The 15935-nt window shown below is 37.9% G+C and overlaps 1 protein-coding gene across 5 annotated transcripts; it reads left to right on the top strand.

The window, feature by feature from the left end:
* Nucleotides 1-1075: 1075 nt before the first annotated feature.
* On the top strand, nt 1076-15935 carry LOC115692995 (disease resistance protein RPV1-like). 5 transcript variants are annotated; one of them, XM_056317006.1, is made up of 11 exons: nt 1076-1781; nt 2441-2638; nt 2687-2765; nt 9542-9613; nt 9726-9800; nt 9884-9943; nt 13008-13088; nt 13167-13238; nt 13447-14457; nt 14635-14880; nt 14973-15935. In XM_056317006.1, the coding sequence occupies exons 1-11, from the start codon at nt 1150-1152 to the stop codon at nt 15867-15869; spliced, it is 3423 nt and encodes a 1140-aa protein (XP_056172981.1). In that variant the 5' UTR covers nt 1076-1149; the 3' UTR covers nt 15870-15935. The 5 variants fall into 5 exon arrangements, with proteins under 5 accessions (XP_056172981.1, XP_056172980.1, XP_056172979.1 ...); XM_056317005.1 differs by having other exon boundaries at nt 2441-2726; XM_056317004.1 differs by having other exon boundaries at nt 2441-2765.

Below are 15935 nucleotides of genomic sequence, written 5' to 3'. Positions count from 1 at the left end.
AGCAATTTGGTGAGTGCGAAAGCCCTTAACTTTTTTTTTTTAATAAAAATACAACTTTATACAATATCTAGCCACCGTAAATCGCGACATATGCTTGAGGAGAGGTTGTAACTAATTGATATAATCACAAAATTCAACACGCTCAACCATCCAAAAAGGTTGTTCATTAATTATAATCATCCGAATAGGCATTGTCCTATATTTCTCATGTTCAAACTTCCATGTCGTTGAGACACTATCACTCCTAGTACTGGTATATCTCTTTATCATTTGAGTTCCATTTATTCTATGTGATGCAAACAATTTTTTCTTTTTATCTATAGTGCGAGGATATTTATTGAATTTTCTCAAGTGCTTCATTCCCTAAAATTATCTATAGGGCCAAAATTCATGCTAATAGAGACTCAAGTAAGTGCAGAATCATCCAGAGTCATGGCTAGAGCGAGAGCAAAAGGCAATGACAAGCCAAAAATCGACGAATCCTAAACTAAACTTCAACATAATTTGAAGTATCTTAGGTCGGAAATCGAATTCACCAACCCTTAAGCAGAAAATTTCACTCAAGTGACTTGAGCGAGGGGAGAAGGGAGACGCGACGGCCAAGGCCAAGGCAGGCGACCGCGGCGCAACCACCAGTGCGGGGGCCGGCTTGCGAAGTCAAGATTGGTGGGGCCGTGTCCCTGCTCATGATGGAGAAGTTGCATGACTCGACCCAGCCTGATTCAACTTAAATTTTTTAAATTCATTTTCACCTAACCCTTTGAAATGTTTGAACAATCCAGTCCAATGGACCCATTTTAACACATTTACTTTTCATGAAATATCGTGGACAATTTGAATTTATTATCATCGATTATTATCATAAGTTTTGTCAATAAACGGTATGTCGAGAATCTTGTAAGTATTAATTTTTTCTCGAATGTTGGTAACCAATTAGTTTTATTTTATTATTTAGGAATTTGCTTTCTCTTAAATCGACGGCTCAGATTGAACGCGGCAAACCCGGACCTGCCGGTTCAGTTGATTAGTCTATACACAAACCCAGGTGGAGTGACAAGCCGGAGGACGAGCGGAATCCGCAGGCAGAAAACGGATAAGAGGCGGAAGAAGGTGAACCAGCAAGGCTGAATCAAGAAGGTTGAATCGAGTATGGCTGAATACGATGTCTATAATCTGGAAATGGGCGAAGATGAACCGGCGAGGCTGGATCAAAGTAAAGGGGAAAGAAGCAAAGTTGAAGCAGTGAGGTTGGCTGAAATCGCTCGCACAAGACTGATAGCAGCCCATGATGTACAAGTGAAGCGGAAACAAGTTATGATGAAGTCAGTGGCGGCTGAATCGAGTTACGATGTGTTCCTGAGTTTCAGCGGGTCCGAAAATCCCTTTGGGTTCGCCCATTCCCTCCATCGCCGCTTGCAAGCTGGCGGGCTTCTCGTTTTCAGAGACGACGCACCCCTACGTACTCCCAAAGAGCTCCCGACACGGGTCTACAGCTCCAAGATCTACGTGCCCATCTTCACCGGAACCTACGGCTATAGCCCTTGGTGCCTTGAGTCGCTCGCGCTCATGGCGGAACACGCTTCTAGATCAGGTGGGAAGGAAGAGGTCCGGCCCGTTTTCTACAATAGGGGACCGTCTGACGTGAAACTGGAGACACCCATCTACAGAGACGCCGTGGACATGCTCAGGCGGACGTGGGGCGCTGAGAAAGTGGAGCGGTGGAAGAAGGCTCTTGTGGAGGCTGGTAAAATCAAGGGATGGGAACTAAGGTCTTACAAAAGGTATGCCTTCTTCTCTTGCGGGTTTCCTTCTGATTTGGTTGCTCAATCGAGACCTGAAAAAGGAATCTCAACGACAGAAAATGCAAATAATGGTCGAAGGCTCTCCTGTACTCTAGATTACATTGTTTAGTTCACTTGCTTGGGTTTATGATGGTTACCGAGCCCATTTCAAAGCTTTATGGGGGACAAAACTAGAGGAAAAACGAGGAAATTATTGATGGGAATTAACTGGGGTAAAATTTTTAAATTCCCTCTTCTTTTATGTCGGGCCTAATCCTTCTCTCCAATTGACAACATATGTCGGTCTGGCTCCGTGACCTATCTTTAAAAGTTAATTCTATTCATCCACATGATCGCGCCATTCTGTAATTCAACATGTGCTTGAGTGATATTTTTACCCCAATGGCAAACTGTGACAATATAATCCATCCGTCGACTAAATACTTGCTGCAATGGCATTATCGCACGATCATACAGTTACTAAACATCAGTGTGGTATGTTTAATATATCTTTGCATCAGGTAAATCATGTTCTGCAGTTAAGGATCAGTGATCTTTTAGCACATCCAACTCGCTTTCATTATGTAGTGCGTTGGGTGGTAGGTCCTCCAATTGCTTCTGTTAATGGTTTGGAACTGAGGTTTTTTATGCCGTGGCAGTGTTGGGGAACTTATCACATCGATTGTTAGAGGAATTTGGCTTAAGCTGCAGCTAGGGCGTGATGTTGTGCCTGAACATCTATCCACTCATGCTGAGCCAGTCAGTTCTGATATAGAGTCTGACAAGCTATCCATTGGTGCTCAGCCACTCAGTGCCATAGACCCTGAGAATCTATTCACTGGTGCTGTTCCACTCAACACCAACATAGTGCCCGAAGATATAGTCACTGGTTCTGATCCACTCAAAGTCAAAGGGAACAGAACCAATGAGCAGGCTCATGCAAAGGCCGGTATTCAGGGACCCGTGTTATCTTACGGGACCTCGGTATATTTCTTTGCTCCTATTCTCCTCTGTTCTCCAGTACTCTCTCCTAAAGATCGTACCCGTTGACGAAGTTAGTTTCAGACTTGAGTGTGCTTACATAAAATAGATAAAAAGTCATATCACCACTGATTATTTTACATGATTATACAGTTGTTGTAAAGTTAGAATATAATAGAAATAAGAAGGTAAACATATTAACGAAACTACAAGGGAATGCAAGTCATCGTCCGAACTCTGAAGCTGCTTGCATGTACTTCAATTTTTCAATAGCTAAGCACCCTTGCAAGAGTAGAATCCACAAAGAGTAGAGGGACAAGTCTACACTTCATAATTATCAATTGTTTATTTCATCAAAGATCATATCTTGCATTATCAGTTTGATGGTCTGAGTTAAGTGGAATAGCTGAGTGTATAGTAATTGTCGTTTTAGACCACCACACAAAAATGTTGCCACAGTATTCCTTTTATTACACAAAACTGATGGCAAAGTAGGTGTTAAGTTCACGATATTGGCGATTCATTAATACCTCCTACCTTTTATTTTTTAAGGAGCATTGATGCATCAAAACTGACTTTACTAAAACATTACTATTGGAAATATTTATATATTATTGTTGTCGCTTTTGTATTTTCAGGCAAACAATAATCAAATTGTTTACTCATGCAAGCATTGTTTGAAATGCGACTATATTGTGGTAGCCAAAATCCCATAATTGCCTTCTGAAACAAGGAAGTCGCCTTTTTTTCTGATCAGCCTTATGCAACTGCTAGGGTTGACCAATTGCACGACACTTGCATGTTACCTGGACAAGTGTGTTCGGGTTAAACTTAATCGCATCCGTTGCATAAATTGGTCAAGCAGTCTATACACAAGTAATAAGCGTGTCGCCAATGGGTTGATCTCTTTTGACTTGTTTATAACAAGCTTAAACTTGACATGCTTAATTAAATGGGTTAACAAATGTGCGTAAGTGGGTTTGGACATGTTTACGTACGTCTAAACACATTGTTACGTTTTTTTATGTGTGAACTGATACCTTGAATGTGTCAAACATATCTCATTATGTAACATGCTTAATAATCATACCGAGTTTGGATTTTAAAGTTGGGACTGAATGCTGATCTTGTCATGTTCAACTTGGACATGGATTTGACACGATGCTTTTTTCTATTGCATTCTATCTCATCGCATGACATTTTGTTCTTTGATATTTGAGAATCATCGGCAATATCTCGGTTGTTATGATACTGGCACAAATATGATAAGAAAGTACCAAATATTAGCCCTAGCAGCTGCCACCTTAAGCTTATGGTATATAAGCTTGTGTTGCACTTCTGATTTTTCTGCATATTCGAGTACTGGGAAATTGGCTCTGAAGTTCCCATTTGCTCTTTTTTTTTTGGTGAACTCTGTATTGTTGAGCTGATAATATAACACTGTTTATGAAAGAAATGGGGAACACTTAGAGCCAGGGTTTTGAAAACTGGAACAGGCTGGCCAGTTCAACCGGGATGTCTTTTAGCATGTTTCACAAAGAAAACTCCAGCTGAGATCTTGCTGATCTGTGCTCGACGGAAGTGGGGAATCGCTGTTTGTTGGCAAGATTTGTCGATGATTGTGCTTTGTTGTGAGCTGTCCTCCACACTGCTAGTATTTGTCTAGCCTCAGCTTCTCTAGATCTGGTAAAGTCATGCCTCACCGTCTTCAGTCGTGAGCCCAGAACCTCATTTGGAACCTGTGCTTTCTCATCCTTCCTTTGTCAGTTGTGGTTGTCCTCATCTTTTTGTCCTCATCCTTTTGTCTTCGTGGTAGTTCTGCTCCTCTGTTAATTGAGCTCTGTTTGCATGGGTTTACTTTTTTGGTCTTGGGTTTGTGCTCTAATCAATTCCTTAAAAGAAATAAAGAGCTACGGTGCTTAGTCTACAGGAACTCATCTTCAGCAGATTCCTCAATTTTGGTCTTCCAAATTCCCAACGCCTACTCTGTCATGTCGCTCGATGTGAGGCCCGCCTTTGGTTGCGAGCGTCAAAGACGTGCGAAGTTGCCATCAAGAGGTAGCTTTGAGCATTGCTATCGTGCACACTTAATTCATGTGGCTAGAGTCGAGGGCCGTGGGAGCGATGCACTTTAGCTTGCCACAACTCATGAAAGTTGGGTTATCAGACATTTTTACCTGGGTTATGTGAGAGAAAGGTGTCAATTTGTTGATCTTAGTTTGCTTCAGTGCTTTGTCAAAGCCAGAGTCGATGTGGATTACATTCTACTTGCCGTGTAAGGTTCGACTTTCGTATCTGTCTTTGTCTTAAATCTGGTTGGTGTATCCACATTCATTATGAAGCAATGCGCCCTGTAGTTGCAAGTTGGATGCTCCAACTTGAGGAGGAGACTTGAAGTATAATAGGTGATATTAAAAATAAGCTATATTAGCTAAGTGTTAAATAAGGCAATTAGGGTTTTGGAGCGTTTATCAACTCTCAATGCTCTGTAAATGGAACTTGTGTTATTTGTATGGTTCTTGTCCCAAAGCATTTGTGGAGCGTCGATTGTTCATATTAAATGACTATCAATGTATTGGAAATTGCAATATGCTCATTTGGTTGCTTAACTAGTGCACCGGGAGCAATTTTGTACAAGATCCGTTTTCTATTTATTCATTGAGTAATGATGTAATCTTAGAGTAATTTCTCTCTCCCTCTCTCTTGAGATCCTAAAATATTTAGTTGTAATAGATGGATAACTAATGTGCAAATAGGCAATATTGTAAGGAGCCCTTGGAGGTGACATGTAGAGACCAGAAGCACTTTATAGCTTCAAGCAAATTCACAGTGGCCAAGGGTATACAAATTCATTTCGGAAAGACAAACGATGTGGAGATCAACCTTCATTTGTCTCCTTTCCTGACGTCTTTTAATTGGCTAGACAGAAAGATGCTCTGGTGGAGGAAAATTATAGAAGAGCAAATGGAGGAGTGGTATGACACATTGATTTCTATAAGAATGCTGAAGATTGGAAGAGAGCTTTTTCTTGATTTTTTTTGGCAGTGCTTCGTGCCTTTCATGGTTTTAATGAGGAAGCGGATGCTGTGTTATGGAAGCATAGTAGGGATGGTATGTTCACTGCAGCACATAGGAGCTATCCCATGGTTGGAGCTGAAGTTGGGAACCCTCCTTTTCCGTTGAGTATTTTCCTGGAGACTAAAGCAATTGTTAGGTTAAGCTTTCTATGGAAGTGTGCTTCTTACTACAGAAGATTTGAAGAGCATTCAAGTGGAATGCGGAATTTAATTCTCTGCTTCTCCTTCATTTAGTGGTTTGAAGACTTTGGAATACTACCTTATTGCTCTTGCATATTAGTTAGGTTGTGGCAGGTTCTGTTAGAGAGGAACTCTTAGCTTGGTCTAGTCAGGTACTATATTTTTGGGTTATCTAGAAAGCAAGATAGGTGATCGTTTAAGAACGAGGAAAGTTTCGACCAAAAAAAAACGAAAAAAGAACGAGGAAAGTTCTATAGGTGCCGAAAAGGATAGTTGGCTCTACACCTTACTTTTTTGGCATAGAGGTGGCAGCTCTTAAGATGTTGAGTTGTCTTTGAATTTCTTTGATAGTTATGCCTAGGGAAATGATAATGCATGTATCATTGGATGAATAGTGTTTCTTGTAATTTTGTTTTCAACTATTAATAATGAAGATAACTGTTTAGAGTTTTTCAAACTAGAAGGGCTATGCAAAAATGAAATGTGCAACTAGGTGTATAAATAAATAAAATTTAAAGCTTAATGGGGATTTGCATTACTTTGGTGATTGCTAGCAACATGGCTAAAGCACCATATAAGATATCAATCTTTTGGATAATTTAAATAATGTATAATTGCTTTCTAGTTAAATTCTATATGTGTCATCGCATGATAAATAATTTTAAAAAATTAGATATGCGAAAGAAGTGGAAGAAAGAAATTCTGTATATTTCAATGTAAATAGAGAAGAGTACATGGAACCTATATATAGGCTTGAATAGATGACAATCTAAGGAAATCATATAAGATATGCTTAATCAAAATAGATACGGAGAATCGAAGGAAATATTCTAAATATCTCTAGAAGATACCTAAATATCTCTAACAAGTTACAACTACACAATCTGTACAATGAACATTCTGCAACTATATTTGACTAATAAATGAAAAAACCAAATAAAATTTGGATGGGCAGATTTAGCTTATTGACTACTACTACTAATTATATTGAAGTTAACACCCTAGATAAATAGTGTAGGAATATTGTCCAAAGTATGTTAATGTAGAGTAAGTGGGACTATTAATCCTTTTCTTTTTCTAATTGATATCAAGAGTAGCAGGAGGGAAAGGAGCTTTGTAATGATATGGATCAACGACAAAGCTCCATTCTATCCACTTTCTACATGTGTAATAGATTCGATTGTTTCTTTTTATCTCATGAATGATTATATCTAGCATAGCCGATCTTTAAATTTTTCCTTTCGTTTCTAGGTTCTACATTTTTTTTTTCAGTATTTATTAGAAAATGTCCTTCAATAGGATAAATCCCCACCATCGTAGCTAGTTCTAGAAAGAACCTTTCGATCTAATGCAAGAGTATAAATAGCTTGCTGTTTGGTAATTGTGGTTTTTAGACCACCACAATACTGATCTCATAATGATCTGTTCTTTTGATTATACAAAGTAATGATAGGTAATTGTTAATCTCATGATATCATTGAGAGTGTCTGTAGCTTTATGTTAAGTGGAGCAACAATGCATCAAACTTGAGTTTTTATTACAACAATACCTCTCTCTCTCTCTCTCTACATATATATATTTATTATCATTGTCTCTTCTGTATTCACCTGCCAAATGACCATCTTGATTGATCGCAAAAGCCTCTCTTGAAGCACAACTGTACTCGAATAGCCTGAATCCCATTAGTTTCTTCTGGAACAACTAAATCACCTTTTTGCATCCCCCATCACCATAGCCTTATGCAGCTGCCACCTTCAGCTTATGTCCTATCAGCTCTTTAGCCCCTTCCGATAGTTTAACATATTAGAGGACTGGGAAACTTCTTATGGTTCTTCATTTTGTAGTTTTGTTTGGTGGACTCTAGGGTTGAGCTGATCATACACAATTGTTGATAAAGTGGTGAATTCTTATAGTAGTCTCAATGCATTGCTTCCGACACACTTATGTTGTGCTGCCATGAATCGTATAATCGCGTAAAAAAATTCAACAGGGAAGACGATGTAGCTCTAAATGCTGTGCACTTTGTTTTATGACGGATTGTTAGGGCGCGAATGGTAACCATTCTGCTCCAGAAATCAAATTCTTGCCAGAAATTGATTTCCGGAATTCTTGCCAGAAATTGATTTTTGGAGGAGAAATCTGTTTGATAAAACATGACTAATTTTGCTCCAGAAATTGATTTCTGGAACAGAAATCTATTTTGATTTGTTGATTTTTTTTTGCACCTAAAAAAATTTAAATTTCACTCAAAGTGGGTGGTTATAGGTATTCTAAGCCATTCTGTGAAGTTTTATAATTTTTTATTTTTTAATTTTTTTGGGAACCTCAAAAAAATTAAATTTCACTCAAAGTGGGTGCCCAAAGGTATTCTAAGCCATTTTGTGAAGTTTTGAAATTTTTGATTTTTTGATTTTTTTGGGCACCTCAAAAAAATTAAATTTCACTCAAAGTGGGTGCCCAAAGTATTTTAAGCCATTTCGTGAAGTTTTGAAATTTTTGATTTTTTTATAATTTTTGAAAAAAATTCACCAAATTTTCTATTTTCCCGAAATCTGACTTTTTTTTTATTTTCTGGAAATTTTTATGAATTTTTCTGGAATTTTTCAATTTTTATGCATTTTCTGAAAAAAAATTAGTGAGATCTCAAAATGTATTGTAAAGGCCACGAAAAAGAGAGAAAATAGGGAGAATGCATTCTGGAATAGAGAAGCTACAAAAAGTAGCTTCTCTTTTTCTTGCCCAAAACTCATTCTGGAATCAAGAATGCATTCTGGAATCAAGTATTTTTAACAAACGCATTTTTATTCCAGAATGCAAAAATTGCTCCAGAATGCATTCAGGAAATTTTTTAACAAACGCATTTCTGTTCCGGAATGCATTCTGGAGCAGAATTTCTACTCCAGAATGGATTCCATGCGCGCCCTTAGTGTTAGTTTAAAAACTAAGCAGACGGTAAAAAACTCCAACGAATTACTATAAATGAAGATAGAAATACTGGGATTGGAGAATTGATAGAGAAATGTTGGCTAAGCAATAAAGCCACAAAGAGATGACATGTTAGATTAGACACTCTCTGCAGGACACGAAACTTGCAAAAGAGCATTTGTAATTTGTAACTCATTAAGAATATTGTAGCTCTCATAGTTCCTGGAAATGAAAACTTCCGGTCAACTATTGTGATTGATAGTTTGCACTCTAAGAAGGAAGTCTGACATATCCACTTCTTTTCTTACAGAAAACCTAAAGCATCCCACTTAACATCTGGATACTATCTTTAAGTGGTTTTGGCATTTTACTGCTTTTACTGTTTACAATAGGCATGTCATTGACGTGTTACAAATTTTAACTTACTAGATGGATGATTTTCAGTGCAAGCGTTTTGCGAAAGCAGTGACAGATGGGATCGCTCAAATTATGTTTGTGTTTTCTTCCTTATGCTGGGGGACTAACTTTTGTTTATTATAGATCTTCCACCTCTAAGCAAGATCTCAAGGGAAACTCTTACACGATTTATTACTGCAGGCAACCTCGAAATGGTCCCTGATAAGGTCGGTATTTGCCGTTCTGTACCTCTTGCGAAGGATAAGAAACAGGGTATGTTAGTCAGTTACTTATTACAGTAAGAAACAGGGTATGTTAATCATTTTAGGCTTTTTGATGCTTAGTAAGCCAAATTTACATATAGATCTTTCCATAATGGAGACAGGAGTTTTGCGGTTTTGTCTCTAGCTTAGATGGGATGCATGAGGTGAATGATTGTGTTGGAGGAACTTCGGTAGAGGTTATCTTCAACTACCTATCTACTCAGTTTGCTAAACATTAGTTACAACATCTCAACTAACAAAAGGAATAATTGATTGGCAGGCACGTTCAAAGCACAGGTTTCAGAGATTGGCGTTATCATCTGGAACATACAGTACCTCTGTATATTTCTTCACTTCTCTTGCCATCTCTACTAAAGTTACATTCTCCTAAACTTAAGTACCTTTATAGGAGCTTGAAGACAGTCAAGTATTGCAAATAATTAGCTTGTTGGACACGGAAGTGAAAGAATTGATACTGCACGAGTGGATTTTTTCTGTGTTTTTCTCCATGATTGCCTGGAGGTTTGAAGACTTTGAAATACTACTTTATCACTCTTGCACATTAGTTAGGTTGTGGTAGGGTCTGTAAGAGAGGAACTCTTAGCTTGGTCTAGGCTAACATGCCCAAAGATAGGAAAAGTGTTGTGCCCCGGTACCATCTTTTGGGTTATTTGGAAACAAAGATAGGTGGCACTTTTAAGAATGAGGAAAGTTCTAAAGGTGCTGAAAAGGATTGTTGGCTTTCCAGCTTACTTTTTTGGCATAAAGGGTGGCTCTTAAGATGCTGAGTCTTTTTTCAATTTCTTAGATATTTCCTAACACCTACAGCGTAAATGGGAGGCCTGCTTATTGCTCTTGAATACACTTGTCAAAAGAAAAATTTGAAATTGTAAAATATATTCACAGTACTTTGAATGCTGACATTGATACGATTTTTAAGAGAATCGGTCTTCAATACTAAATAAGAATCAAATTTTAGCTACCAAACAAAAATCCAATTATAAACGCTCAAAGTGAAAAGTAGAAGTCCAATTAAGTAGAAAATCACCCCATGTGGACATTAAGATTGTCTCTTGGAACGCTGGGATGTTAAATATATCGCTTAGAGGTGGCCATGAAAATCTTTCTAAGAGAATGGAGAAGCGATTTAGTTTGATCACGGGGAACAAAACTTGAAGAGTTATTAGTTAATATTTTAGAAGGAATGGTGGGTGCGAAACTTAGAGACGAGATAAAAACTTTTGCTCAACCCTAGCTTAGAAGGTGTATAATATTTTGTCGAAGTTTCATAGATTATAGTACAAATTTAATTGGCTTTTGTTATCTAAAGCTTGCTTTTGGCTGTTAATATGATAATTTTGAAGTAATTAGGTCTAATGTATATATTTCATACCAAAGAGTATGATAATGCACGTATTGGATAGATAGTGTTTTTTGTAATTTTGTTTTCAACAATCACTAATGTTGATAATTTTATAGTGTTACATACTAGAAGGACTATGCAAAAATGATATGTGTAACTAGATTTATAAATTCAAAAAGAAAAATTAAGAGCTTAATTGTGAGTTGCAGTACTTTGGTGATTGTTATCAACATGGCTAAAGTATCATATAAGATATCAATTTTTTCGACAATGTAAAGAATGTATAATTGCTTCCTATCTATATTCTGTATGCGTGAACACATGATAAATCATGCTACAAAAATTAGATACAATTACAGACTTCGATATGTATGACTAATGAATGAAAAAACCAAATAAAATTCGGATTGGTAAATTTAGCCTATCGACTACTATTAATTACATTGAAGTCAACAGACAAGATAAAGAGTAGGAATATTGTCCAAAGTACATTGATGGGAGAGTAAGTGGGGCTATTAATCCTTTTCGTTTTCTAATTAATATCAAGAGTAGCTGGAGGGAAAGGAGCTTTGTAATTATATCGATCAACGACAAAGCCCCATTCTATCCACTTTCCATGTGTGTAATAGATTCGGTTGTTGTTTACCTCATCAAAGATCATATCCAGCATAGCCTATCTATAATGTTTCCTTTCTTTTCTAGGTTCTTCATTTCTTTTCCCCAGATTTATTAGAAATTATCTTTCCATATAATAAATTCCCGCCCTCGTAGCTAGTTCCAAAAAGAACCTCTTACAAGAGTTTAAATAGCTTGCTGTTTGGTGATTGTGGTTTTAGATTCCCACAATTCTGATCTGTTCTTTTGATTGTACAAAATAATGGCAGGTAATTTAATTTTGTGATATCAGCTATTAAGAGTGTCTGTAGCTTTGTGTTAAGTGGAGCAGCAATGCATCCAACTTGACTTTTTAATATATAAATACCTCTAGGTATATTTGTCTATTATCATTGTCTCTTCTGTATTTACCTGCCAAATGACCATCTTGGTTGATCGAAAAAGTATCTCTTGAAATGCAACTATACTTGAATCGCATGAATCCCATTATATTCTTCTGAAACAACTAATTCACCTTTTTGCATCCCCCATCACCACAGCCTTGTGCAGCTGCCACCTTCAGCTTATGTCCCATCCACTTTGCCACTCCTGATTGTTTTAGAGAATGGGCAAACTTCTTATGGTTCTTCACTCTGTTCTTTTGTTTAGTGGACTCTAGTGTTGAGCCGATTATACACAAATGTTGATAAAGTGGTGAATTCTTATATTAGTCTCAGTTCATTGCTTTCAAGACACTCAATAGTTTTGGTGCCATGAATCATATTATCCAGTAAAGAATACAATGGCCAAGACTACGTAGCTCTAAATGCTGTGCACTTTGTTTTAGGAAGGATTGTTAGTATTTGGGAAAAACTAAACAGACAGTAAAAATCTCCAACGAATTAGAAATGGCAGGATTGGAGAATCAGTAGAGAAATGTTGTCTAAGCAATAAAATTACAAAGAGATGACATGCCAGATTAGAAACTCTCTCTCAGGACAGGAAACTTGCCAAAGAGCATTTGTAAGTTGTAACTTGTAAAGAATATTGTAGCTCTCATGGTTCCTGGAAAGTGAAAATTTCCGAATAACTGTTGTGATTGATAGTTTACACTTTGAGAAGGAAGTTTGACATATCCACTTATATTTCATAGAAAACCTAAAGCATCCCTCTTAACTTCTGGATACTATCTTTTAAGTGGTTTTTGCATCTTCCTGCTTTTACTGTTTATGATAGGCCTGTCATCAATGTGTAAAAAATGTTTAACTTTCTAGATGGCTGATGATTTTCTGTGCTGGTGTTTTGCGGAAGCAGTGTGAGATTGGATCGTTCAAATTATGTTTGTGCTTTCTTCCTCATGCTGTTGGACTAAGTTTTGTTTGTTATATAGATCTTGCACCTTTAAGCAAAATCTCAAGGGAAACTGTTACTTGATTTATTACTGCAGGCAACCTCGAGATGGTCCCTGATAAGGCCTGTAGTTACCTTTCTGTGCTTCCTTTTCAGACTACAAAGGATAAGAAACAGGGTACGTTAGTCAGTTTAGGCTTTTTGATGCTTAGTAAGCCAGATTTACTAACAGATTTTTCCATGATGGAGGCACCAGGTTTACCGTCGTATCTTTAGCTTAAGTGGGATGCATGGAGTGAATGATGGCGTTGGAGGAACTTCAGTAGAGGTTATCTTCAACAGCCTGCCTACTCTGTCAGCTAAACATTAGTTACAACATCTCAACTAACAAGGCATTTGATTGACATGCACATTCAAAGCACATGTTTCAGAGAATGGCGTTATCATCTGGAACATACAGTACCTCTGTATATTTTTTTACTTCTCTTCCCTTCTCTACTAAAGTTACATTCTCCTAAACTTAAGTACCTTTTTAGGGGCTTGAAGACAGTCAAGTATTGCAAATAATTAGCTTATTGGACACACAAGTGAACGATGTACGAATTGTTGGAATCCATGGGAGAGATGGCATTGGAAAGACTGCTCTTGCCAAGATCATATATAACAAAATCTCCCTTCACTTTGACGCTTGTAGTTTTCTTGCGGAGATTGAAGAAACAATGCAGCAACCTGGTGGTTTTCAGTGTCTTCAAACCAAGTTGATCTTTGATATTTTGAAAAGAGAGTATGAGGTTGCTTCTGCTTTCAAAGGAGTACGATTTTTGAAAGAAATCTTGAGGAATGTGAAAGTTCTCCTTGTTCTCGATGATGTGGAAAATGTGTCCTTCCTCAAGGAGTTTGTAGGAGCTAAGCTTGATTGGTTTGGTTCTGGCAGTAGAATAATTGTAACCTCAAAACAAAGAAGCATTCTTCAAGGGTTTCTTGATCAAGGGTCGGCTCATACTTACGATGTTAGTTCGATGGATGATAATCGAGCTTTTGCCCTTTTTTGGCAGTATGCAATGGGAAAGAGTTATAAACATCAACCTTACGTTGAAATTGCAAACAGAATAGTCAAGGCTGCGGAGGGACTTCCGCTACTTGTCAAAGTTTTTGGTTCTTTTTTGCATGGTAAAGGACAAAAGGAATGGATTAAATTCAGAGATCTCATACAACAATTTCAGGAAGATTACCAGAAGATTCTCAGAACAATTTATGAAGCATTAGATCAAAAGCAAAAGCAGATGTATCTTGATGTTGCATGTTTTCTTCCAGATGTGGATTGTAGGATTGCCTCATATATGTGGCATGATTATGATCGTCCTCATGATGAAATCGAGGTCCTTCATCGTTTGTCCCTAATAAAAATGGAAGAAAATAAAATAGGCATGCACAAAATGCTAAAAAGCCTTGCCAGGAAGATTATTTACGAAGGTTTCCATGATCCAGGAACATGTGTTAGATTCTACATTCCTGCCAAAGCCCACGACACGAAGAAGAGAAAAAGGGTATGTCGGGAAAAAAAGTAGCATGCGGGCCCTAATTTGATTTTTGATTTTCTTCGAAATGGTCTCATGTATGAAGCATTTTCTTTATCTCATGAGTTTAGGCATCCATAGTAGTCATTTCATCATCTGAAGATTTCCACATGTTTCTCTACTTGACTTTTATGGTCCATCGTACAGGGAACAGACCACCTTAACACTATCATGGCAGGGTTTGAGATCCTACCGAGCAAGACATTTCTCAGCTTAGGTTGTGCCAATATTGGTGGAAGATTTGCAGATGCCTTATTAAATGTTCGGTGGCTTCACTGGCAAGGGTGCCCTCGAGATTGTGAAGCAATCAGCATTCATTTAGAGAACTTACTTATTGTGGATCTTTCGTGGAGTATGGTTACAGAATCCTGGGGAGGTTGGAAAGGAATTAAGGTGCATCATAGCTTCTTTGTTGTTGTGTTTGTGTTGGCCCTTAAGTACATTAAGAGTTCTACGCCAGCTGAATTTTTCCCCTTGTTTTGCAGATGGAGTGTTTGAAAGTCTTGAATCTTACAGGTTGTGCGGGCTTATTAGTTACCCCCAGCTTCTCTTGTTACCCAAATTTAGAGATACTGATTCTTGAGCGATGTTCTCGATTGGTTCATTTAGATCCTTCAATTAATGATCTGAAGCTCTTGGTTACCCTGAATTTGAAGTTCTGCTCCGAACTTAGCATGTTGCCAGTGGAAATGGATGGGATGAATGCTTTGGAAGAGCTCCTGATTGATGGCACTTCCGTACGAGAACTTCCTGCATCGATAGGCAAATTGGTTCAACTGCAAATTCTTAGTGCCACTAATTGCTTCTCATTGGTTCAGCTTCCTGGTTCAGTTTCTGAACTTAAAACTCTTTCAGTGCTAGCCTTGGATAACGCGAAAGTTCTCGAACTCCCGGATTCAATTGGAGACTTGGGGGAGCTCAGACGCTTGTCTTTGAGGGATTGTCGTGGGCTAGGAAAGCTTCCGGAATCCATTGGAAAACTGGAAGACTCATTAGTAGAGTTGGATATATCAGGTACGGGTATTTCGAAGTTGCCCGATTCAACTAAACACCTGCAGAGTTTGAAAGTGCTGAAAATGGATTCTTGTTTCTTGAGAGAATTTCCTTCTTACATTGGAGAGTTGATAAACCTGGAAGAGATACATGCATCCTGGTGTAGGAGTTTGGAGGGAGTGATTCCTAGTGATATTAGGAAACTAGATCGTCTTAGAGAACTGAGGCTTCGATGTACACGTATATCCAGCCTTCCATCAGAAATCCAGTTCATGTCAAGTCTTCAGACTCTTGATTTGCTACACTGCAACATTCTTGAAGAGTTGCCTAGGCTTCCCTCTACCTTAATTGATCTGTATATTAATCCCGGCTTGATGCAAAATATGTAAGACTCTTCAATTCTGCCACCGGTGGCATTTATCGCGATAAATAATGCAGCGTTAGTTTGGATTGGA

Source organism: Syzygium oleosum, unplaced genomic scaffold, assembly GCF_021117445.2.
Source record: "Syzygium oleosum isolate NSW1041296 unplaced genomic scaffold, Sole_v2.1 Sole_v2.13, whole genome shotgun sequence".
Lineage (NCBI taxonomy): Eukaryota > Viridiplantae > Streptophyta > Magnoliopsida > Myrtales > Myrtaceae > Syzygium > Syzygium oleosum.
The sequence above is the reverse complement of the archived record's forward strand: the minus strand, read 5'-3'. Positions and strand labels throughout refer to the sequence as shown.

Coding starts and splice junctions, on each gene's coding strand:
- LOC115692995 (XM_056317004.1), top strand. CDS start 1,150: ATGGCTGAATACGATGTCTATAATCTGGAAATGGGCGAAGATGAACCG. Junction 2,766..9,541: donor TGTTATCTTACGGGACCTCG/GTATATTTCTTT, acceptor TTATTACTGCAG/GCAACCTCGAAATGGTCCCT. Junction 9,614..9,725: donor TGCGAAGGATAAGAAACAGG/GTATGTTAGTCA, acceptor TAATGGAGACAG/GAGTTTTGCGGTTTTGTCTC.